The 22,761-nt window shown below is 33.4% G+C and overlaps 1 protein-coding gene across 1 annotated transcript in view; it reads left to right on the forward strand.

Annotated features, from left to right (window-relative positions):
- The window catches only part of CSMD3 (CUB and Sushi multiple domains 3), a 1,322,573-nt gene that overhangs the window by 1,171,735 nt on the left and 128,077 nt on the right, over positions 1–22,761 (forward strand). Inside the window, exons 39-42 of the mRNA XM_043879976.1 lie at positions 10,495–10,613; positions 11,711–11,780; positions 17,217–17,333; positions 21,051–21,260. Coding sequence (XP_043735911.1) covers positions 10,495–10,613; positions 11,711–11,780; positions 17,217–17,333; positions 21,051–21,260 — 516 coding nt within the window. The remainder of the gene's footprint in view (positions 1–10,494; positions 10,614–11,710; positions 11,781–17,216; positions 17,334–21,050; positions 21,261–22,761) is intronic.

A 22,761-nucleotide genomic window follows, 5' to 3' on the forward strand; every position in this document is an offset into this window, starting at 1 on the left:
TCTGCAACCCAGCATTTCCCATGATGTACTCTGCATATAAGTTAAATATCTCCTTAGTGGGGGAATATTTCGTTTGTGGTAATTTAAGAATCTGTCCACTTGTGGGGGCAGACCATATTAACTAAACATAAACATTTTAAAGAACTTCCTTATGTACGCAGAAGCCTCCAAAATCACTGGTTGAGATATAAGAACATAGTAACCTCTGTAAGAGAAAACTGTATATTTTAAATGAATAGAAACAGGACCTTTAAGAAAATTTTTTATAAATTAGTTTCAATATTTAGAAAAAGCAGAATATTTAACCAGTAGGGTACTGGAAAAAATAATGTGTGTGTGTGTGTGTGTGTGTGTGTGTGTGCATTACAAATAAGGTACGTCTATTAACTTTTCTGAATTGAGAAGATACCCATTTTACTGCACATCTTTGGTATTTCATTTCTGAAAATCCCTGAAATAAAAGTTCTGCCCACAGGGTAACATAAGGAAGTAATCACATTGGGGAAATAACAGTCTCATAATCACACTATGAATACCAACAACAGATGCAAAAGACATTAACATTTGCTATAAAAAGGACAGATTTTGTGTTTTCTTTCTTTTTAACCATGAAAGTAGGCTCCTTCTGAATTCCTAAAGGAATATTTCAAGTTGTAAAGGTTTCAGGAAACATGGCAGGTGTTCTATCTTGGGAAAAGGAAATTTGGCTGAGATTCCTTCTAGCAAGTGAGTGTTTTCTCTATCTGAGTTTCCTACTCACTCATGAGGTTTTTCAGGGAAAAAAAACAATCTCGATTATATGATGGCACAACATATTAGACAGATAAGCCTTATTTTGTATTTACTTAAAAGGGAAATGCTGACAAGTGGCTGATTTTTGTCATATAGTTCAATTTTGCTCCTTTAACTTTGGACCATGTCATTTTAACTTTGAAATGTGTTATTATGATTATGATCATAGAAATCTGATGTTCCTTCTGCTCAATTTATCATTCTCATGCCTTAGTCTCATTGATATTTCTAAAGGCCCACTTTGATCATTTCATATAATTATTTTCCTGTTATCTACTGTAAAAAGGCAGCAATTCATTTCTTCTCATCTCCTTATTGCCTCCCAAATGTGAGAACAAACTCACTTGTTTATTTATCAAATTTTTATTGAATAGCTACTAGATGTTAGGTATACTTTCTAAATGTAAGTACTACATATTTCTATCAGATCCAGTCCTAAAAAAAAAAAAAAAAAAAACAAAGCTTCAGAGTAACTGAAAACAAGGACATAGAAACAGCAATAATTGCAAAATTACAGTGTAAAGACTGTAAGTATAGTTTATGTAAGTTGATGCTTTTCTAATAATTGTACACTATAGTTATCTCAAAGTCTTATTGAAAATCCAGATAATGAGACTCCACCCCAGTAGATAAGTCAGTCTTTATGAGATTCAGCAAACCATGTGTACTTTCATCAACTTCCCAAAGTTACTTTCACAATGGCTAAAATATGATATCATATGTAATGTAGATGATGACACAGAGAAGGTAGTGATCAAAACTCTTAGGGGTTACTTGTGGTAGAGTAAGGGAAGACTTCACCAAAGGACAAATATAATTGCTTTTTTTCCAGGTAAGAATTAAAGTATAGCTATGAAAATAGCTTGGCACTTTTAAAGGACCTCCTAGAATGTGAAAATGTTAGTCATTTATTGGGTCTGACTCTATGCAATCCCATGTATGTAGCTTTCCAGGCTCCAAATCCCAGGCAGGAGTACTGAAATGGGTTGCCTTACCCTTCTCCAGGGGATCTTCCTGACCCAGGAATTGAACGTATGTCTCCTGCATTGCAGGCAGATTCTTTATTGCTTGAACCATGAGGGAAGCCCTTCCTGGAATGTAGGTGGACATAGGATAATTTATGCTGGAATCAGACTTAGGTTCCTGTCTTGGCACTGCCATTGATGGCTTTGTGACATTAGGTGATTTCTAAGTTTCCCTAAGAACCCAGTTTCCTCACCTGTAATATGTGATAATAATAGCATGTTATTTGAAAGATTGTGTCAGAGTTCAATAAGATCAACCATACAAAGTGTTTCTCATAGGACCAGGTACATAGCAAACCCTCAGTAGATATCATGCTTTTCTAATAATGAGATGAACCCACATAACTGGAGTTGTTATGGAAGATTAGATTCAGGAGATGACAGACAAGTTTATTTTGCAGAAAGAAGAGATTCATTGAAAGGGTTTCAATTTGAGGAATAAGATAGAAATTTCAAAGTCCCTTTTATTTTAAAAAGTGATGAATGCGTTGCAGGAAGAAAATATCCTGAAGAAAATGAGTAGCAATGGTTCAAATGAGAAACTCTGAAGATGGTTGTTGTGGTTTTGTAAATGAAATGTTAAAAGATGCAGGAAATAATGAGGTAAAATTGAAAGATTTATGGCCAGTTCAGTGCTGGAGATGAGAAAGAGAGAAGTGTAGAGGATGATTATCATGTTTTGGTGTTTCGATTTTTACTTTAGATCATATCTCTTTGTATATGATCATAGTTTTTCTTAATTTCTTTGGCAAGCTGATTAATTTTTTAGACTTTTTGTTTGATTTTTAGAACTTAGACATGGAATTAAACAAAGATCAACATAATTACTTGTATTTATCTGTAATATTAAACAGCACACCTTGTAGTGGAATCTAGGAACCAAAAATACTTCCTAATTTAACTAATGATAGTACCAGTTTAGGGACAAGCTTTCAAGAATGAAACTCACTCATGTTTGTTTTGGATATTCAGGGTCTTTTGTGTTTCCATACAAATGGAAACTAGGAATAAAACTACCATATGATGCAGCAATCCCACTACTGGACATATACTCTGAGAAATCCACAATTTAAAAAGACACATGTACCACACTGTTCACTGCAGCATTATTTACAGTAGCCAGGACATGAAAGCAACCTAAATGTCCATTGAGAGATAAATGGATAAAGAAGTTGTAGTACATATATACAGTGAAATATTACTCAGCCATAAAAAGGAATGAAATTGGGTCTTTCATAGTGATGTGGGTGAACCTAGAGTCTATCATACACAGTGGAAGTAAGTCAGAAAGAGAAAAACAAATACCATATATTAATGCATATATATATAGAATCTATAAGCATGGTAGCATGGATTAACCTACTTACAGTGCAAGAATAGAGACACAGATGTAGAGAACAGACTTGTTGACATAGTGGGGGAAGGAAAGAGTGGGACAAATTGAAAGCGTAGTATTGACATATATACAGTACCTTGTGTAAAATAGATAGTAAGAAGCTGCTGAATAACACAGGGAGCTCAGCTCAGTGCTCTGTGATGACCTAGAGGGATAGGATAGGAGGTGTGGGTGAGATGGAGGCTCAAGAGGAAGGGGATTTATACATTTATAGCTGATCTACATTGTTGTACAGCAGAAATTAACAAAACATTGTAAACCAATTATACTCCAATTGAAAAAAAAAGAATGAAACATATGAAAGGTTCATTTGGTGCTACTTGCAACATAAGAAAAAAAATGGTAGATGGATACAACATTTATATGTATGTAATCATCCAATAATCACTCAGTAATCTTTATATTTTATAGTCAGCTTATTAGCCTTCTTAATTTTATCCACAAATTCGTTTTGCCGTGTAACATAACATATTTGCAAGTATAACATAATGGTAGTAAAAATCCTGCCTACCATACTGGAACACTGAGCATAGGCCTAGTCAACAGACTAAGGATGTTCTGTAGGAATTTTGAAGAGAATTCAAGAGATTCATGAAGAAAAGTTCAGTTTGGGTAAAGATTTTTTTCTGCCAGTAAAAGCTGTTAAAAGTTATTGAAGGATTATGTAATCCTTTCTGGAAACTTTTGAATTTAGGATTACATACTTGTCTTCCAAGGTGACTTTGAAGACTATTTTCCAAAGGATTAGAAATGGGTTAAATGTCTTCTCAAAGTTATTTATTTGCCAGTTAGGATTTAGAGGTTAGACAAACTATAATAATCAATAAAAAACTGACTATAAATTCAGTGTTCTCTTAATATGTATTCCAGATACATAATTCAGAAGAAATATTCTATAGCAGACAAAAATTATTTAGAATCCCATTTTTACATCTATTCTAATCTTTGATTTCCATAGATGAAAAAACATTTGATTTTGAGTAATAAAATTCTAGAAAACAGAGATTAATATTTCTACCTTTTGGTCTGCAAATACTTTAAAAAATCTTTTTCCAGCTTTATTGAGAAATAGTTGACATACATCACTATTTAAGGTATACAGAAAAGGTGGTTCAATTTATATATGTTGTGAAATGATTAATACAATAGGTTTAGTTAACATCTATCATTTCATATAGATACAGTAAAAAGAAAGGGAAGAAAGCATTTCTCCTTGTAATGAACCTTTAAGATCTACTCTCTTAACAAACATATATCATAGAAAAGTGTTAACTATAGCCATCATGTCATATGGTTCAGTTCAGTTCCGTTCCGTTCAGTCGCTCAGTCGTGTCCGACTCTTTGCGACCCCATGAATCGCAGCACGCCAGGCCTCCCTGTCCATCACCAACTCCTGGAGTCTACCCAAACCCATGCCCATCGAGTTGGTGATGCCATCCAGCCATCTCATCCTGTGTCATCCCCTTCTCCTCCTGCCCTCAATCCCTCCCAGCATCAGGGTCTTTTCCAATGAGTCAGCTCTTCCCATAAGGTGGCCAAAGTACTGGAGTTCAGCTTCAGCATTGGTCCTTCCAATGAACACCCAGAACTGATCTCCTTTAGGATGGACTGGTTGGATCTCCTTGCAGTCCAAGGGACTCTCAAGAGTCTTCTCCAACACCACAGTTCAGAAGCAGCAGTTTTTCGGTGCTCAGCTTTCTTCACAGTCCAACACTCACATCCATACATGACCACTGGAAAAACCATAGCCTTGACCAGACGGACCTTTGTTGGCAAAGTAATGTCTCTGCCTTTTAATATGCTATCTAGGTTGGTCATCACTTTCCTTCCAAGGAGTAGGCGTCTTTTAATTTCATGGCTGCAATCACCACCTGCAGTGATTTTGGAGCCCAAAAAAATAAAGTCTGACACTGTTTCCACTGTCTCCCCATCTATTTCCCATGAAGTGATGGGACCAGATGCCATGATCTTAGTTTTCTGAATGTTAAGCTTTAAGCCAACTTTTTCACTCTCCTCTTTCACTTTTGTCAAGAGGCTTTTTAGTTCCTCTTCACATTCTGCCATAAGGGTGGTGTCATCTGCATATCTGAGGTTATTGATATTTTTCCCGGCAATCTTGATTCCAGCTTGTGCTTCATGCAGCCCAGCGTTTCTCATGATGTACTCTGCATATAAGTTAAATAAACAGAGTTAAAATATACATGTACATGTTACATAATAATATGTGACAAATTTTGTTTAGTAGATTGGTTAATACAAGGTACATTCTGTTGAAAAAGTCTGTATACTTATCATTGCTGATTTCTCCAAGACCTGCAACTAGTAGCCCAGCTCATATTGAATTCATCCGTTATCACCAACTTCTACATTATTCTCAAACCATTATCTTATAATGATAAATATTAAATGCCAAGTGATAATTATATTAAAAATCATTAAATATGGTATAAACCTAGAAATAATAGTTATTTTGTATCCATTATTTAAAGAAAAATTTCATATTGAAGACCTGCAGTATTTTTAAAATAAGATCTTCACTATCATTGAATACAAGCACTGGTCCAAAGACATATGGTTCAGTTTCTGTTGATTTCTCTTGCATGCGCGCTAAGTCACTTCAGTCATGTCCGATTTTTTGCAGCCCTATGGACTGTAGCCCGCCAGGCTTCTCTGTCCACAGGGGATTCTCCAGGCAAGAATACTGGAGTGGGTTGCCATGCCCTCCTCCAGGGGATCTTCCTGACCCAGGGATGGAACCTGTGTATCTTAAGTCACTTGCATTTGCAGAATATAAATCCTGGGTTTTTGGTTATTTTCAAAAAATTTGTACATGGATTGTCATGTCAAATTCATGAAGTGTTATTTTTTTCTTTTTACATAACAGTGTTGCTGGAAGTCTTAGCAATAATTAAACTTCCTTCTTCTCCCTTTCTCCCTCTCTCATTGCATTAAGGACTCATTAAAATCATTATGGAATACTATATATGTATATATTCAAAATGATCAAATACAAATGTTATGACTTACACCATTTTCTCCTTCAGATTGCTTTGTGAACAAAATTAGAAAGAATATTTTTGTTTATAAATACATTTTGAAAATTGGACTGAGGTTTTAATGTTTTCAGTCAGGGTAACTGCCCACAGTAATTTAACAGCAGATATAATTAATTCTGTGCAATTTTTGATGTGGATTTTTCCCTGTACTCATTTTATTTGCTTTTGGCTATAGCACCTAATTCATTGAACCAATTCCCATTAAAAAAGTTCATTCAAAGAGCATCTTTGATTGCCAAAGACACAATTTTACAAAATTTATACTCATAAAGATGAAAATGACTCAGTATGTTGATTGGCTAAGCTTAGTTAAGCAGGAGAGAGCTGTTTGAAACATTTTACAAATACCTTTTCTTTGTTGATTCCTGCAAATAACCTACTGGTATTGTTACTTAGAAAGCAATGAAAAATAATAAAGAAGACATTTTTAAACTACTGAGTTTAATCACTCAGTTTTGTAAATTAAAAAAATGACTTAAAAATATGAACTGCAGTTTTTTAAAGATATTTCTGTTTTATTTTCTTTAGTGCATGTAAAATAATTGAATGCAAAAAGAAAAAAATGAGAGGGGTTGTCAATATATGACTTCTCTTTCTTATCTAATTCCTTCATTACCTTATTTCCTTCCCTGAGACAATCTTATTAAACAGATTAGGGGGTCAAACTCAAGCTTTTCTAGGAAAGTAGAAGGCAATATGTTTTTATACCCCCAAATTCCCTACTAATTCTAATTTATCTACTAGATTTTATTGTTATTCAGTTGCTCAGTCATGTCTGACTCTTTGTGACTCCATGGAATGTAGTACGCCAGGTTTCCCTGTCCTTTATTGTCTCCCAGAGTTTGCTCAAACTCATATCCATTGAGTCAATGATGCCATCCAACCATGTCATCCTCTGTCACCCTCTTCTCCTCCTGCCTTCAATCTTTCCCGGCATCAGGGAAAAGGAAAGATACATCCATCTACTAGATAAGTGATGTTATTATTTGCATTCCATTATATAAGTTTTAGAAATGCAGGAATATATAAGAAAGTGTATAAAAATCACCAATAATTTCATATCAAGAATCTTAACTACTGCTAATATTTCACATATTTCCTTTTGGTCATTTTTCTCTATGATTATCTGCATATATGAATTTTTAACATACAAAATTGTTATTGTATAGTCTATAGAGTTTATATCATGTTTTAAGTTAAAACTCTTTGATAAATATTTTGCTATATCTACATACATTATGGAAAAAAAAATCTCTCTTAAAAACGAGTCTCATTATTTTGTGGCATCACTGTGCACTATTTTCTTTATCCTCACAGAGGAGAAAATCAACACTTGTGGAAATTAGTAGTTTTCTATGTATATGACCTGACTGGAGTACTTGATAGAAAGAAAAGAGAAATGAACATGTACTGAATTTAGCCTTCTTAGCAAAAATGATCACAAAACTGACCTTAATGGTAAAGGATAATAAATGTACTGTTCAGAACATCCAATACACTACTTTTCCTTGTTCTAAAGTAGACTCTGGGAGTTGGTGAGGCCTGGCATGCTGCAGTCCATAGGGTCGCAAAGAGTCAGACACAGACTGAGCGACTGAACTGAACTGAAATGAACTGAAAAGGAAAGTGAAACCATATTGGCCAGATGTATATGTTTACATCATAACTGTTCATTTGGTTAATCATTCTTAGAAAGCTTTCTATGAAATCAGATGAATTTAATGTATAAGACTCATTAGTGGGTGTTGAATGGAGATGAGAGTAAATGTAACACCATTTTTGTCTTTTCTTGGATTTCAAAAGTTATATGGAAAGTGAGACGTTAACTCTTAAAATTTTAAAAGTAGGTCACAATTTAATGATAACTTAACTTTCCTGGTTCTATAAATTCAAGATTACAAAAGATCAAGAAACATGGAGCTTGACATATGTTTAGAGACCTAGCTAATTGTGACACCAGCATTGAAATTCTGGTCCACATGACTCAGTCTCCTTTCGGAGTACCTCAAGTGCATTCCTAAATGACCAGTTTACTCCTCGTCTTTACTACCTTACTTTCCAATCTAGCCACAACTCTATCAAGTCACTGCTTTTATTTAATTTTCCATCCTTTAATTTGTAGCTACTCTCACCATTATGTTCTTAGATAAAGTTTCTTCCATTTGCAGAGAGAGACATTTGTATTTATTAAGAAATATAATAGGATGCTCTTTCTTTTTTATTCTATTCATTCATCTTTATGAAAAATGTTTATTGAGTGCTTCCTTAAGACTGTGTACTTTAAGTCACCCTTATGGAATTTATATTCTCAGAAGAGGATAAATATTGAACAACTGATTACATAATTATTCATTGTTAATTTATGTCAAATGCAACAAAGATGATAGATAGGGTGGTGTTATGTAAGATGGCATATATCAGAGAGAAATAACATGGTCAAGGAGTGAAAGAATCTATATGATATTGTCATACTTTTTGTTGTTATTCAGTCACTAAGTCATGTCCAACTCTTTGTGACCTCATGGACCATGGCATGCCAGACTTCCCTGTCCTTCACTATCTCCTGGAGTTGCTTTCCTGAATTGTTGATGCCATCCAGCCAGCTCATCCTCTGTTGCCCCCTTCTCCTCCTGCCCTAAATCTTTCACAGCATCAGGGTCTTTTCCAGTGAGTCAGCTCTTTACATAAGGTGGCCAAAGTATTGTTATTCTTTAGAATTTAGGTTTTAATGCTTTTTTAATAAATGATTATATACAGTGAATATTTATAATGACTATAAACACACACACACATAATGATTTTGAAGTGGTGACTGCTTCCTCTCATCCATTCAGATATGTATTGCATGCATGCTAAGTTGCTTCAGACATATTCAACTCTTTGCAACCCTGTGGACCATAGCCCACCAGGCTCCTCTGTCCATGGGTTTCTGTAGGAAAGAGTACTGGAGTGGGTAGCCATTTCCTCCTCCAGGGGATCTTCCTGACCCAAAGATTGAACCTGGGTCTCTTATCTCTCCTGCATTGGCAGACAGGTTCTTTACCACTAGCTCCACCTGGGAAGCCGTCAGATATATATTAGATTAGTTCAAAATGTAAACTATAGAGAAATAGATAACAAACATTGGCTTTTATTGAAGATAAAAAGAGTTTTAATAGTAATATATTCACATGTTTAAGCAAAAACATCAAACAATTTTTGAGCATTTAAATGCTCAAATGAATAATTTTAGAAATAAGGCCATTTGCAGGAATATGGATCGACCTAGAGATTATCATACTAAGTGAAGTAAGTCAGAAAAAGACAAATACTGTATGACACCACTTATATGTAAAACCTAAAATATGACACAAAAGAACTTATCTATGAAGCAGAAACAGACTGACATGGATAACAGACTTGTAGTTGCCAAGAGGGAGGGAGGATAGGATGGACAGAGTAGCAATTTGAGGTTTGTAGATGTAAACTATTTTATAAAGAATGGATAAACAAAAGATCCTGATGTATAGCACAGAGAACTGTATTCAATATCCTTTGATAAACCATACAGGAAGATAATATTAAAAAGTGTATATATATAAATATGTATTATATATATATATATATATAATAACTGAATCACTTTGCTATACAGCATAAATTAACACACAATATTGTAAGTCAACTATACTTCAATAAAAATGCTAAACTAAATGAAACACTTTAGAAATACATTTTACTTTTAGTATGCTTTTATTTTTTATATTGAAAAATAAGTTGTTAATGTAAAAATAATGGAAGTGTTTTGAATTATCATCTCCATTTCAGAAAAAGGTACCAAGTGATATGGACAAAATAGCAAATATTTTTTTAGTCATTTTACTTAGAATGTTTTACAAATATAATTCCATTTTATTATCACAATAAGTTATTATTTTTATTTAGCAAGTTTCTTTTTAGGAATTTTTACTTGTTTCACAGAACATGTTTAGGCTGAGAATTAAAGAAATTTTAGGTATAATCACACAGCTAATTAATGGTTGGTGCCATGAAAATTCAAATAGCTCTATGGCGTAGTTCCTAAAACATTGCTCTAACCATATACAGTTGAATCTTATTCACAGAATATCCTTAATGTCTCAGTGTAAATCTAGTTTTAATAGCATCAATATTCAATTTTGGTAATTTAGGCATGATTTAAGCATTCATCATTTGAAAGTTACATTTTACTGCTAATTATTCTTAGCTATTGGTTTGGATTCCTGTCCTGAACCACAGACTCCTAGCAGTGGGATTAAAATTGGAGACAGATACATGGTTGGTGATGTAGTATCCTTTCAGTGTGATCAAGGCTATTCTCTTCAGGTAGGTCTATTTTAAAATTTTAGCTTTGAATTCCATTACCCTTTGAGAATATTTTAGCGAATTAATGATTAATAATACAGAAGGTATAAAACAATACTGATCTCAGGCTGCATAATTTAACATTATTAAATCAAAAGGTATTCAATTTGTCAATGAGGTATTTGTGAGAGAAATTGCTGGAATGGACTAAATTTGTTTCGTTTGTAAGCAATCAAAAATGATTTTGGAATCAAAATAAATGTTTACTTTTCTCTGTACACATAGGATGTAAAAATTGAACTCCCAGATTTTTAGAATTTGCAAATAAAAATGAAAGTGCTACTTAAAGCATTAAATAAAGCTTCCATGATAATAAATTCCCCAGATTCGTAAAAAAAATGACTACAGATAAGTTTTACTAAAACTAGGGAGTTACAATGTAAATTCTCAATTTATGTATTTATATTAATACTCTTTGCAAGTTTTTTAAAGGGTCTGAATTTATGGCCTCATAAAAATCTCCCTAAAGCATAGACCTATTAAGAAATTAAGAAAAAAAGAATGAGAAAGAAACTATTTCACATGTTAAATCAATAAATTCCTTAGAGGAAATAAAATTAAAAATGAATGATTTATAGTTTTTAAACTTGTATCCCAAATTATTGGTCTAAGTAAAACATTAAGTTTTTCTGGACTCTATATAAATTTAATATACCTTAGTTGACTTTTCATATTTTTATAGAAGAATTTTATAATCATTTTTTGTCTATCGCACCTTGAATATTACAGCACTTTATTATAAACCACTATGTATCTGGCCATTTCCTTTGTGTAACTATTGCAGTACCTTAGTAGAACATGTTTTGGTAAAACAATGTTAAAACCACAATTTTAATGTGATATAGAGTCTTAATTTTTCTACCAAAATCTTGTTATTTTTTTACATTTTAATACAAGTGTATATAATTACCTTTCTTGTTTTAAGTCACACAAAGATTTCCAATAGTATTAAAAATATTACAATGCAATATATTGTTTTCCTAAGTATCATTCACTATCCTGTGTTATATTTAGACTTTTAAAAATGTGTACTGAACTGCACTGTCTTGTTTATATAGGGCCATTCTCATATTACATGCATGCCTGGACCTGTAAGAAGATGGAATTATCCAATCCCAATTTGTTTGGGTGAGTTAAAGAACTGTAAATTATTTATTAGATATTTTAAAGATACACCTTGTATATGTTGTTTTTTTGAACATAAAGTTTGCCTTTTGCAGGTTTTATGGAAATTATATTCCCAGATAAATGTTTCAATTTTTTTTTAATTTTAAAGTTTTACCTTTTTTGGTCCCAACTTAATTATCAATGTATGGCTTTAAACTAAAAATTGAGAAACAGTATTAGGTTTTCTGATTCCCAGAGAGTTTTCTCAGTATAATGTTGTAGAACTACTCATACTCATAGTTCAGAAAAACAAGTAAATATTCTATTGCTTACTCTTGAGCCAAAATAGGTAAGAAAGCGAGAGTCTACCAAAGGAAGCATGACATCCCATGAGATGTATGATGTATCAAAAGAACACTTGAGACTTTGAAATTTGAGCCCAAATATTTACCCTAATTTAATGCAGCTTCCAATTATTTCTATCCACCTTAAATTTTTTTCACTTTTTTAAATTTCTGGTGTCTGTATGCCACCATTAATATGCTGGGCTCTGTAGAGTATGAAAAGAAAGTGTGAGTTATGATCTCCATCATTAAAACATTTGTTTACCATTTAGAGTTGTAGAAATAAATGAAATGAAATAGGAGAGTGATTTAGTATTTAATGCCATTGACTACCTGATGGAATTTAAGAAAGATGAGAATGGTGTTGACTGAAGTCACTGGGAAATATAGTCAGTCAATAAAATTTACAAAGGGTATTGAATGGCAGATTTAATTAAGTGAATGAAGAAGACTACCCTTTCTAGGTAGGAAAAAAGCAAAAGAATTGATGTGACCTAAATACCTACCAATGTACAGTGAACAAACCTGTAATATATTAGTTTCCTTGGGCTAGTGTAACAAAATGCTATAGACTAAATGACTTCAACGACAGAAATTTATTTTGCCAAATTTCTAGAAGCTAGAAGATCAAGGTCAAGGTGCTGGCAGGGTTGTATTTTTGGAGCATTTCTTTCCTTGACTTGTGGAAGATGATCTTCTCCCTACATCTTGACACGGCCTTTTCATTGTGAGGGAGCTCCCTGATAGTACACCAGTACTATTAGATTAGCGCTCCACCATCATGACTTTATTTAACTTTAACAGTGTCAGACTTTATTTCTTGGGGCTCCAAAATCACTGCAGATGGTGATTGCAGCCATGAACTTAAAAGACACTTACTCCTTCGAAGGAAAGTTATGACCAACCTAGACAGCATATTAAAAAGCAGAGACATCACTCTGCCAACAAAGGTCTGTCTAGTGAAGGCTATGGTTTTTCCAGTGGTCATGTATGAATGTGAGAGTTGGACTGTGTAGAAGGCTGAGCGCCGAAGAATTGATGCTTCTGAACTGTGGTGTTGGAGAAGACTCTGGAGAGTCCCTTGGGCTGCAAGGAGATCCAACTAGTCCATCCTAAAGGAGATCAATCCTGGATGTTCATTGGAAGGACTGATGCTGAAGTTGAAACTCCAGTACTTTGGCCACCTGATGTGAAGAGCTGACTCATTGGAAAAGACCCTGATGCTGGGAGGGATTGAGGGCAGGAGGAGAAGGGGACGACAGAGGATGAGATGGTTAGATGGCATCACCAACTCGATGGACATGAGTTTGAGTAAGCTCCGGGAGTTGGTGATGGACAGGGAGCAGTCCATGGGGTCGCAAAGAGTCGGACACGACTGAGCGACTGAACTGATCTCCTTAAACGAGATATCACTTATCTCCAAATGCAGTCACATTTGGGAGTTAGGGCTTTAACATATGAATATTGGGAGGACACAATTCAGTCTGTGATGTGTATGTGCTATATGCACAATTTTTATAGAGTACTGGAAATTAATGTTTGAGTAAAGATGTCTTTTATTGACAAACAATATTAAAAGCATTCAGACTTTGGATGACAATTTTGGAAGGATTTATTTTTTTAGGTATTATAAATAATTTATGTATATAATACCAATTACAAATTGCATATATACATATAGTAATTATAAAAATTTATATATACAGATAATACCATTTATGTGTTATGAATATGGGGTGTGTATATATCCAATTAAGTATAAAATTGAGATGATAAAGATAAAAATAATATATATATATTTTGCTGATATGAAACCAGAGAGTTTTGGTCTTTTGTTCATTACTGTTCTTTACTGCCAAGAACAGTTAATATCTTAAGTACATATCCAATAAATATGGTATAGTGAACAAATTAAAGTTTTGGGATTCTACAGTATATATAGTTTTTATAATGTCTTTCTTGACATTCACTTAGAAACATTTTCTCCATCATAGCATGTTTCCAAAAATTTTATTTTTTAAATGACTGTACAGCACATAGCATAGTCTAATTTGTATAGTTATTCTCTTTTGTTAGCCTAGTTTTTTGTCCTTTTGATATACGTTTATACGCCTTTTGTTCATATTTACACATTTACACACATTTCTTTTTAAGTGTTCTTCACATGTCTTCTTGCAGATATCTTTTGTTTACTTAGGATCTTACATGAGTAGATTAATTTTGTTATTGTATAACTATTTAAAAATTCGATAAATATCTTCAAATTGTTTTAGAAAGTTGTATCAATTTAAATATCACTCAGTTATGATATGGTAATTTCCATTTTGCTGTATTAGTAACTTCGGTTATTACTCTTAACAAATTGCTTAGTTTTTAGGTAAATATTGTGTTTTGATTAAATCTATATTCCATTGAATATTGTTAACAAGGGAAGAATTAGATGGAAGTGATATTTCAATAAAATTAAACTAGAAATTTTAAATTTATATAGACTAAATTTGTATGAAACTGTATTAAATACTGGTCATATTTTGATGTCCAATTTATCTACATTTGAATTTCAGCTAAGGTGCAATAGCTTTGTATGGCAAGTGTATTATTCTGTTTGCTTATCTGCTGTATGGAATAGTAATAGGTCCATTATGAGAACGAAATGAGAGAACACATCAAAGTATTAGCACCAAACCTGAAATACACAGGGTGTCCACAGTGGTATTATAGTGAAAAATATGCAACAACTTAAGGGTCCAATAATGGGGAAAGGGGAAGTGAACATTATATTGGAATATTTAATAACATGAACAAAGTTTACAATATGTAGTCAAATATAAAAAGGCTTAAAGTGATTTTCAGTATGATCCTGTTTTCTTTATGTATGTAGTGTATAAACACACATGCATGAGTGTATGCTTTTCTGCAGAGAAATAAAGAATTATAAAGGTAGACAGGTTATCTATGGGTAGTGGAATTCCAGAGCACTGTTATTTATTTTCTACTCAATTTTTATGTTTCATAAATTTTGGACAGTAAACTTATACTATATTTGACAAAATGTTAGAATTGATATCATGGCCAGTTTTTAAGGAGAAACTGAAGGCAAGAGGCTGATTCAGAGAATGCCTTAAAACTGTAGTCATCAGGTCTCAAGGTTACAATCTCATGAGCTGGAAAATAAACAGTCTGCCAGATATTATGGTTGAAGGAAGGAAAAGTCACTTGAGATTTCTAGGTAATAGAGACAAATCTGAAGGAAAAATCAAAGATGATTTTATCTTGGAGGATTATGCTGTGTTTGTGTCCTTAAGAAAAAAGCATATAATGGGGCTCAAAAGATTCTCCTATGAAACGGCTGGTGAAGCATAACGTTGTCATTAAGGCCTAGGTGTGCATGAGTTTGCAGAGTCACTGAGAAAATAGGCAGGACTGTGGAGCCGAAGTCAGATGCAGTGTTTGGATTCTTCTTGTTTTCATGGTTTGTTGCTATTTTTCTTTCTCTTTCACTATCTGTTTTCTTTTATTCTTTCCTTCTTCTTTCTCTGATTTTGAGATTTACACTCTAGAAATGTGGGCAATGCAGAGGACAGGATTTTGAGATCATTTCTAAAGAGATGGAAAGTAGCAGAATTAGAGGGACAGCGAGTAGCTCAAACACTTGAGATTGTGAAGGCAAGAAAGCAAAAGAGAGTCCTTGTGTTCTTTCAATTAAAATTCAGAATAAAGCAAAACAAATCTACAATTGCATTCTTTCCAGGAACTTTAAAAGTACTTTTGATTGGCCAAAATATTTTCTCTATAATTCCCAATTATCAGATTGTGTAATAAATATATGTGGATAATCAAATTTTAGGAAAATTAATTGGTGAACATTAATGGTTTATTATATATGTTGAAAACTGCTCTGGTTTAAAGGTGGATGAGCTGAGATTTGCGAAGAATGGAAAATATACAGGTGTATTACACAGTGATAATTACAACTTTTAAAGAAAGGTTGATATGCAGATTAACTACAAGGTTATATATATCCCCTTCGTAAAATCTGCTTGATACATAATTTATTCAGCTCACATAGCTAAAGATAGATATCAAACTGGCTATTGATATCACATAGAACATTGATAAACTTTCTACTGAATTTGCCTTTATGATCTATAAGCTGAAGTTTGAATATCTATCTGTTGCTTTCATAATAATAAGTGAATGATGTAACGGGTACTTATAAGGTAACTTTTTAACCTGATGTGCAGTCATGAAACCTGATTCTTCAACCAACAACTGAGATGTGTATTTTAGTCCTTCTGTGACAAAAGGATAAAAATGTACACTAAGAGGAAAGAATTAGCTTCTAGACTGCAGTTGTTCTATTTCATGTTAAATAATTCTATATAAGCATGTAAAAATTAAAACTTGGGTAATTATCTGTTCTTATAGTTTATGGTTAGCTCATCTAATCAGTATAATAGGGACTCTAAAAAAGTATAAATTTATCCCCAAATTCTCAAATATGGGGGCATCTTTTTACTCATGTTATACTCCCCTATCTTTTGTCTAGATTATTTTAGGATAAAGTGAGGCCTTATCTTACAGTCTGTGAATCCCTTGCATATTATCAACAGAAACCAGTATTTTACTTAAAAACCTCTAGCCTCCTCACAAAAAGAGGAAAAGAGGAAAGATTGAGAAATGAAACTCTCCTCAATACAATACTTAGAATGAGTGTTGCTGGCTTGATTTTATTCTAAATTGTATCATCTTTTGAATGAATCAAAACATTTCTAGAAGTACTTTGGATCAGAAATGTACTGCTCACTATGGAAAAGGATCTGTACTTCTTGTTTGATTGTATTCACTACACATGAGCTACTCTTCTCTGTGCAGTAATTGATTTAGCTTGTATTTATAGCTGAGGAAGGAAATACATTATCCTTTTATGTATTTTACAAAGTGCCTTCTCAAATGATTATATTTGAATACTGGTATGTGGTGAATTAGATTGAAAATATTCAAATTTGTATCAGTTTTAGCTCAGAGACTTGATTCACACTTGAAATGCTTTCAGTCTGTTTTTAACACAATGCAGCACTTTGGCTTAAGTGGGACCTCGGTTCTCTTGCAGCTCAGTGCGGTGGCGCAATGTCAGATTTCAGTGGTGTGATCCTCAGCCCTGGGTTTCCCGGAAACTACCCCAGCAGTTTAGATTGCACGTGGACAATAAAGCTGCCCGTAGGTTTTGGTATGTATATTAAAAACACATGAAAGAGTGTTTTTTATATTATTAATTCATCCTTTAAAAAATATCAAAGTGCAGTAAGAGCTTAATGAAATATTCACAAATTATAGTTTACTTTGGGATTGCATGTGCTTTACTTTGAGTTCTTGGATAATTGAAAGAATATGGGCATTTAAAAATTTTATAGGTAGTTGATAAATAGAAAAACCATGATATTTTCCAGACAATATATATGAATATAGCCTGAGTTAGATGTGTGTAGTAGTGATAAATGCAATATGATTTTCGTGTATTTTGTTTTTGTAACTCTCTTCTGCTTATTGTAGCCAAGTAGTACATAGAAAAATTATTTTCTGATAATCTATTGAATCTCATATTCATTGTAAATAAATAAGTTTTATACATTTTAAAAGTAGTATAGTTTTTCTACTGTAAGATTTAAATACCCATGTTGACGTAAAATACCTTTCTAATTCTAATAATATAATTCCCAGTGTTCATATATATAGCATTAAATATATGTATAATACATTTAATAATAAATTATTTCCCTCTTGTATCACTAACATATTCTCTTGCAGCTACTTCATTACCCACTAGTCTATAAATGTATAAATAGCAGTGTTAGATTAGGGATAGATTTATTCATTAAATCACAGAAGAATAACATGTACGTACTCCTTGAAATACAAACCTAGTATGTTTAGAGTTAAGATATTCTGTATTATCTCACTTATTGAGAGTGAAAGTGAAAGTCGCTCAGTTGTGTCAGATTCTTTGTGACCCCATGACTAGACAAACCATGGAATTCTCCTGGCCAGAATACTGGAGTGGGTAGCCTTTCCCTTCTCCAGAAGATCTTCCCAACCCAGGGATCAAGCCCAGGTCTCCCGCATTGCAAGCGGATTCTTTACTTGCTGAGACACAAGGGAAGCCCAAGAATGCTGGAGTAGGTAGCCTATCTATTCACCAGCGGATCTTCCCAACCTAGGAATCAAACCAGGGTCTCCTGCATTGCAGGCAGATTCTTTACCAACTGAGCTATCAGAGAAGCCCAACTCACTTATTAGATGCCTCATTTACCCAATGGTTTCCCAGGTCACACTGGTGGTAAGGAACCTACCTGCCTGTGCTGGAGACGTGAGAGGTGTGGTTTTGATCCCTGGGTTGGAAAGATCCCCTTGAGGAGGGCATGACAACCCACTCCAGTATTCTTGGCTGGAGAATCCCATTGACAGAGGAGTCTGGTGGGCTACGGTCCATAGAGTTGCAAAGAGTCAGATACAACTGAAGTGACTTACCTGCATGCATGCATTTAGCCAAAAGCCTCAATCGCCTCAGAATAGTAATTCATTAAGAATGTTTTACATAAATTAATAGACACTCATAGTTTTAGAATTCTATACTGAGTATGTACATATCATACTCCAGGTATTTTGCTAAGTGCTAGGGATAAACGCATGGTAAAACAGACTATGCACCTTTTCCCAGTTGAGTTACAGTCATGATGGGGAGATGAGTAGTCAAATATGCAATTGCAGTGAAGTAAATTAAAAGAGTACAGGATTAAGCTTAGTACATCCATCCAACCTAGTCCAGGAAATGCAAAAAAAGGTTTACCAGAGGAAGTGATGCCTGAACTGTGGCTTTAAATATAAGTAAGCCCAAAAAAGAGGGTCAGGCTGTGAGGAACACAAAAGAAATTGTAGGTAAACAGAATAACATATGGAAAAATGCAGATAACAAAGCTAAAGAAATTCAACAAACTTGAGCACTATGTGACTGGTTGAAGTTTGGGGAGAATAGTAGGTCACTGAGAGAAGAATGCTGTGGAACTTTCTAATGATAATTATTTTGGCTCCAACGTGGGAACACCCTTTAATTTGAAGTCATATTCAAATTCTATGCCTTTTGACTGAACGTGAATAGATGAATAATAGATTTGAAACAGTATGTTTATTCTTATATCTTTTACTAGCTACTTAAGCGGGTTCATCCCATGTTGCTTATGGAGATAAGTGAATTATTTTAAAATAAATTACTAGATATATTTTCAGTAGTGTCATATCATCATAGTTCTTGTTAATGCTTCCTTTATTTTAAAAATTAAGTTTATTAAAAATTAAAAAGTATATGCATCTCTTTCTCTATTTTAGAAATAAAAACAGGAAACTGTTTCTGATTTGATTACATTTAAGTTTTCCTACTGTTTTCTCTGAGTTTTGGTTACCTCAAATATTGGTTCTAATGTATTTGAACAAATAATTTATAAATATTAAAAGAAAATTGACTGCATATAAAGTTGAAATATTTTTTATCATGTCTATGCAAATATTCTTGATAAGATAATGTGTGAAAAGATTACTCTGGGGAAATTTTTAGAAAAATATGCACTTCTTGTAGCTTCACATATTAAGATAATCAAGTTCAAACTTCTCAGAAGATTTTCTGTTTATCCAGAAATATGTTTAATATTTTAAAGCATATTTCCAGTATTTCCCAAATTTATTTGTTCATAGAATTCTTTTTACATGTATCAGAGGATTTGCATGTAACTGTTTCCAGGAACAAAATATGACTTGACTTGAAAACCTCACTAGTTATTAAGAGCAACAGCCCAAGAGCCAGAGTATCTGAGTTGTAATTTCAGTTCTTTTAGGATATTGTGTATGCCTAGCATAATGTTGAGCTTCCCTGTGCCTCAGTTTCTTCATTCTCACAAGTAAACCACGAGCATGGAATGTTAGCATATAAAAAACTTAAAATAGTGCCTTGCAAAAGGAAAACACAAAAAATGTCAGATTTTGTTACTAAAAAGTTGAAGAATGGTAGCTGTGAAAACAAAACATAAAATTCAATAAAAACTGAATATTAATTGAATTAAGGGAACATACCTCTTTAAGGTCACCAACTCAATGGACATGAGTTTGAGCAAACTCCAGAAGATGGTGAAGGACAGGGAAACCTGGCCCGGTGCCATCCATGGGGTCACAGAGAGTCGGACATGACTGAGTGATTGAACAACAATGTCAATGAGACTTTTATCTTTTCTACCCCAAAGACATTTCACTATCCCATATTTTAGTTATGTTTATAAAGAAATTATTTTGTAATATAGCAAATAACAATGACCCCTAGATTTTATCACAAATATTATATAACATTTGGCCTTATCTTCTGACAAGAAAATACTAAAACAGCATACTGAAAATTACATGCCTCAAAATGATATTTTGGAGAAGTTGATTTATCCCCTTATGTGACTAATTTCTAACACAGTCGTGAAATCTGATTATGTTAATATATAAAACTTTGCAATCGTATTTTGCCCTCAGATTGGCCTTTTACAAAATAAAAATTATTGAGTGGCTTTTAATCTTTAAGAGTTGATTGATCTAATTTTAAATGGTATTAAAGAGCAAGAAAGCTACTTTCTTGATTAGTTTTGCTATGGTGACATTGTAGTAAAATGAGATTTTCCCATGTTACAAATTGTGGGCATTTGAGAGCAGTATTCTATTACTTTGAACTATAGCAAAGCTAATTATTCTGAGCAGACAGCACACCCATGGCCCAGATCTTGACAGTATGCCTCTCAACCTAAATGGAAATATATCTTAAGATCATTAATGTGAATGTGTGTGTTTGTATATATGCATGCACTTAATTTGGTAAAGAATAAATAAATAAAGTAGCATAATGTTTGTTTTTCTTCCTTAGGTGTCCATCTGCAGTTTGTAAATTTTTCTACAGAAACCATACATGATTATTTGGAAGTAAGAAGTGGGTCCTCAGAAACTAGTACTGTTATTGGCCGACTGAGTGGTCCTCAAATACCATCTTCCCTGTTTAGCACAACCCATGAAACCAGCTTGTACTTTCACAGTGACTACTCACAGAACAAACAAGGGTTCCACATTGTTTACCAAGGTGAGTGGGGTAATACAGAATGGGAGCTTACTTAGCCTTAGACAGCTCTTAGCAATCTAACTCTCAAGTATTTTCTATATTGTGTTTTAGAAAGAAAAGAGGAGCCTAACCAAGGCAAGCTTCAGTTAGGAAGAGTTTTAAACAATACAATTTCCAGGCAAGCAAATGTAGGGAAATGATGTCTTTTTGAGGCCTTACAAATTCTAACCATGAAAAAAGTATTTAATTCATTTTAATACACAATCAAATAAAACAAATCAAGGCCAGGCAGTCAGACAGGGCATGGGGAAATTTAAGACTGAGTCTTGGCTTTTATATCAAAGTGAGTATATTGAAAAGATATTTTGTGGTGCTCATCTGCTATATGTAAAGTTATTCTTTTTTACTTTATAATGAAAGAATAACATAACATTCATTGATATCATTCTGTTTTGAAAATATGAAATAAATAAATACTTTTTCAATCATATTATATTAGGCCTATTTCCAATATAAGTCTGCTGCATGACCTTGATCATGAATTTCATCCCTTTAGAATATAAAGCTTAGACTCTGGAAGAACTAGGCTTAAATGTGGATTCTCTATGTGCAGTCTTAAGTGATGTAGGGCATAAGTTCATTTTTTCCTTTTCATGATAGAGTTAGTAAGAGTACCTCTCAGATAAGTTGTTTTGAACTTTGTGATGAAATGATTGTAAAATATTTACCATGTTGTATATCATTAGTAATTATTTAGTGTAGTTTCTGTTTTGGTGTTTTCTGTTTGTTTTTGCTTTTTACTATAATTTCAGATCTTAAAAGTCTGAAATTTAAAAGTAAAGGTTTAAAGTTATGATATTTATTCAAACAATGCAGTTCCAATTATTGTAATATGCAATCAAAAATAGCAAACTTTAATTACGTCACTGCCTTAATTATTAAAGGATTTAATGATCATGTGATTTTTTAAAAATTTAAGTTTTTCCTGAGTTCTAGTTGATTCACAAGTAGCTGATACTTTTGGACATGAGCTCCACCAGAGCAGGGGTCTTTCTGTTGTTCATTCTTGTGTCTCAAGTGCCTAGAAAAGTAAAAGTACAATAAATATTTGCTGAATAGAAGTATATACCTAAAAATAAATTTAAGAGTAGTTAAATTTTGACTGTGGATCACCATAAACTGGAAAATCCTGAAAGAGATGGGAATACCAGACCACCTGACCTGCCTCTTGAGAAATCTGTATGCAGGTCAGGAAGCAACAGTTAGAACTGGACATGGAACAACAGACTGTTTCCAAATAGGAAAAGGGGTACATCAAGGCTGTATATTGTCACCCTGCTTATTTAACTTATATGCAGAGTACGTCATGAGAAATGCTGGGCTGGAGGCCACAAGCAGGAATCAAGATTGCAGGGAGAAATATCAATAACCTCAGATATGCAGATGACACCACCCTTATGGCGGAAAGTGAAGAAGAACTGAAGAGCCTCTTGATGAAAGTGAAAGAGGAGAGTGAAAAAGT

The sequence above is a fragment of the Cervus elaphus genome, chromosome 21 (assembly GCF_910594005.1).
Source record: "Cervus elaphus chromosome 21, mCerEla1.1, whole genome shotgun sequence".
Lineage (NCBI taxonomy): Eukaryota > Metazoa > Chordata > Mammalia > Artiodactyla > Cervidae > Cervus > Cervus elaphus.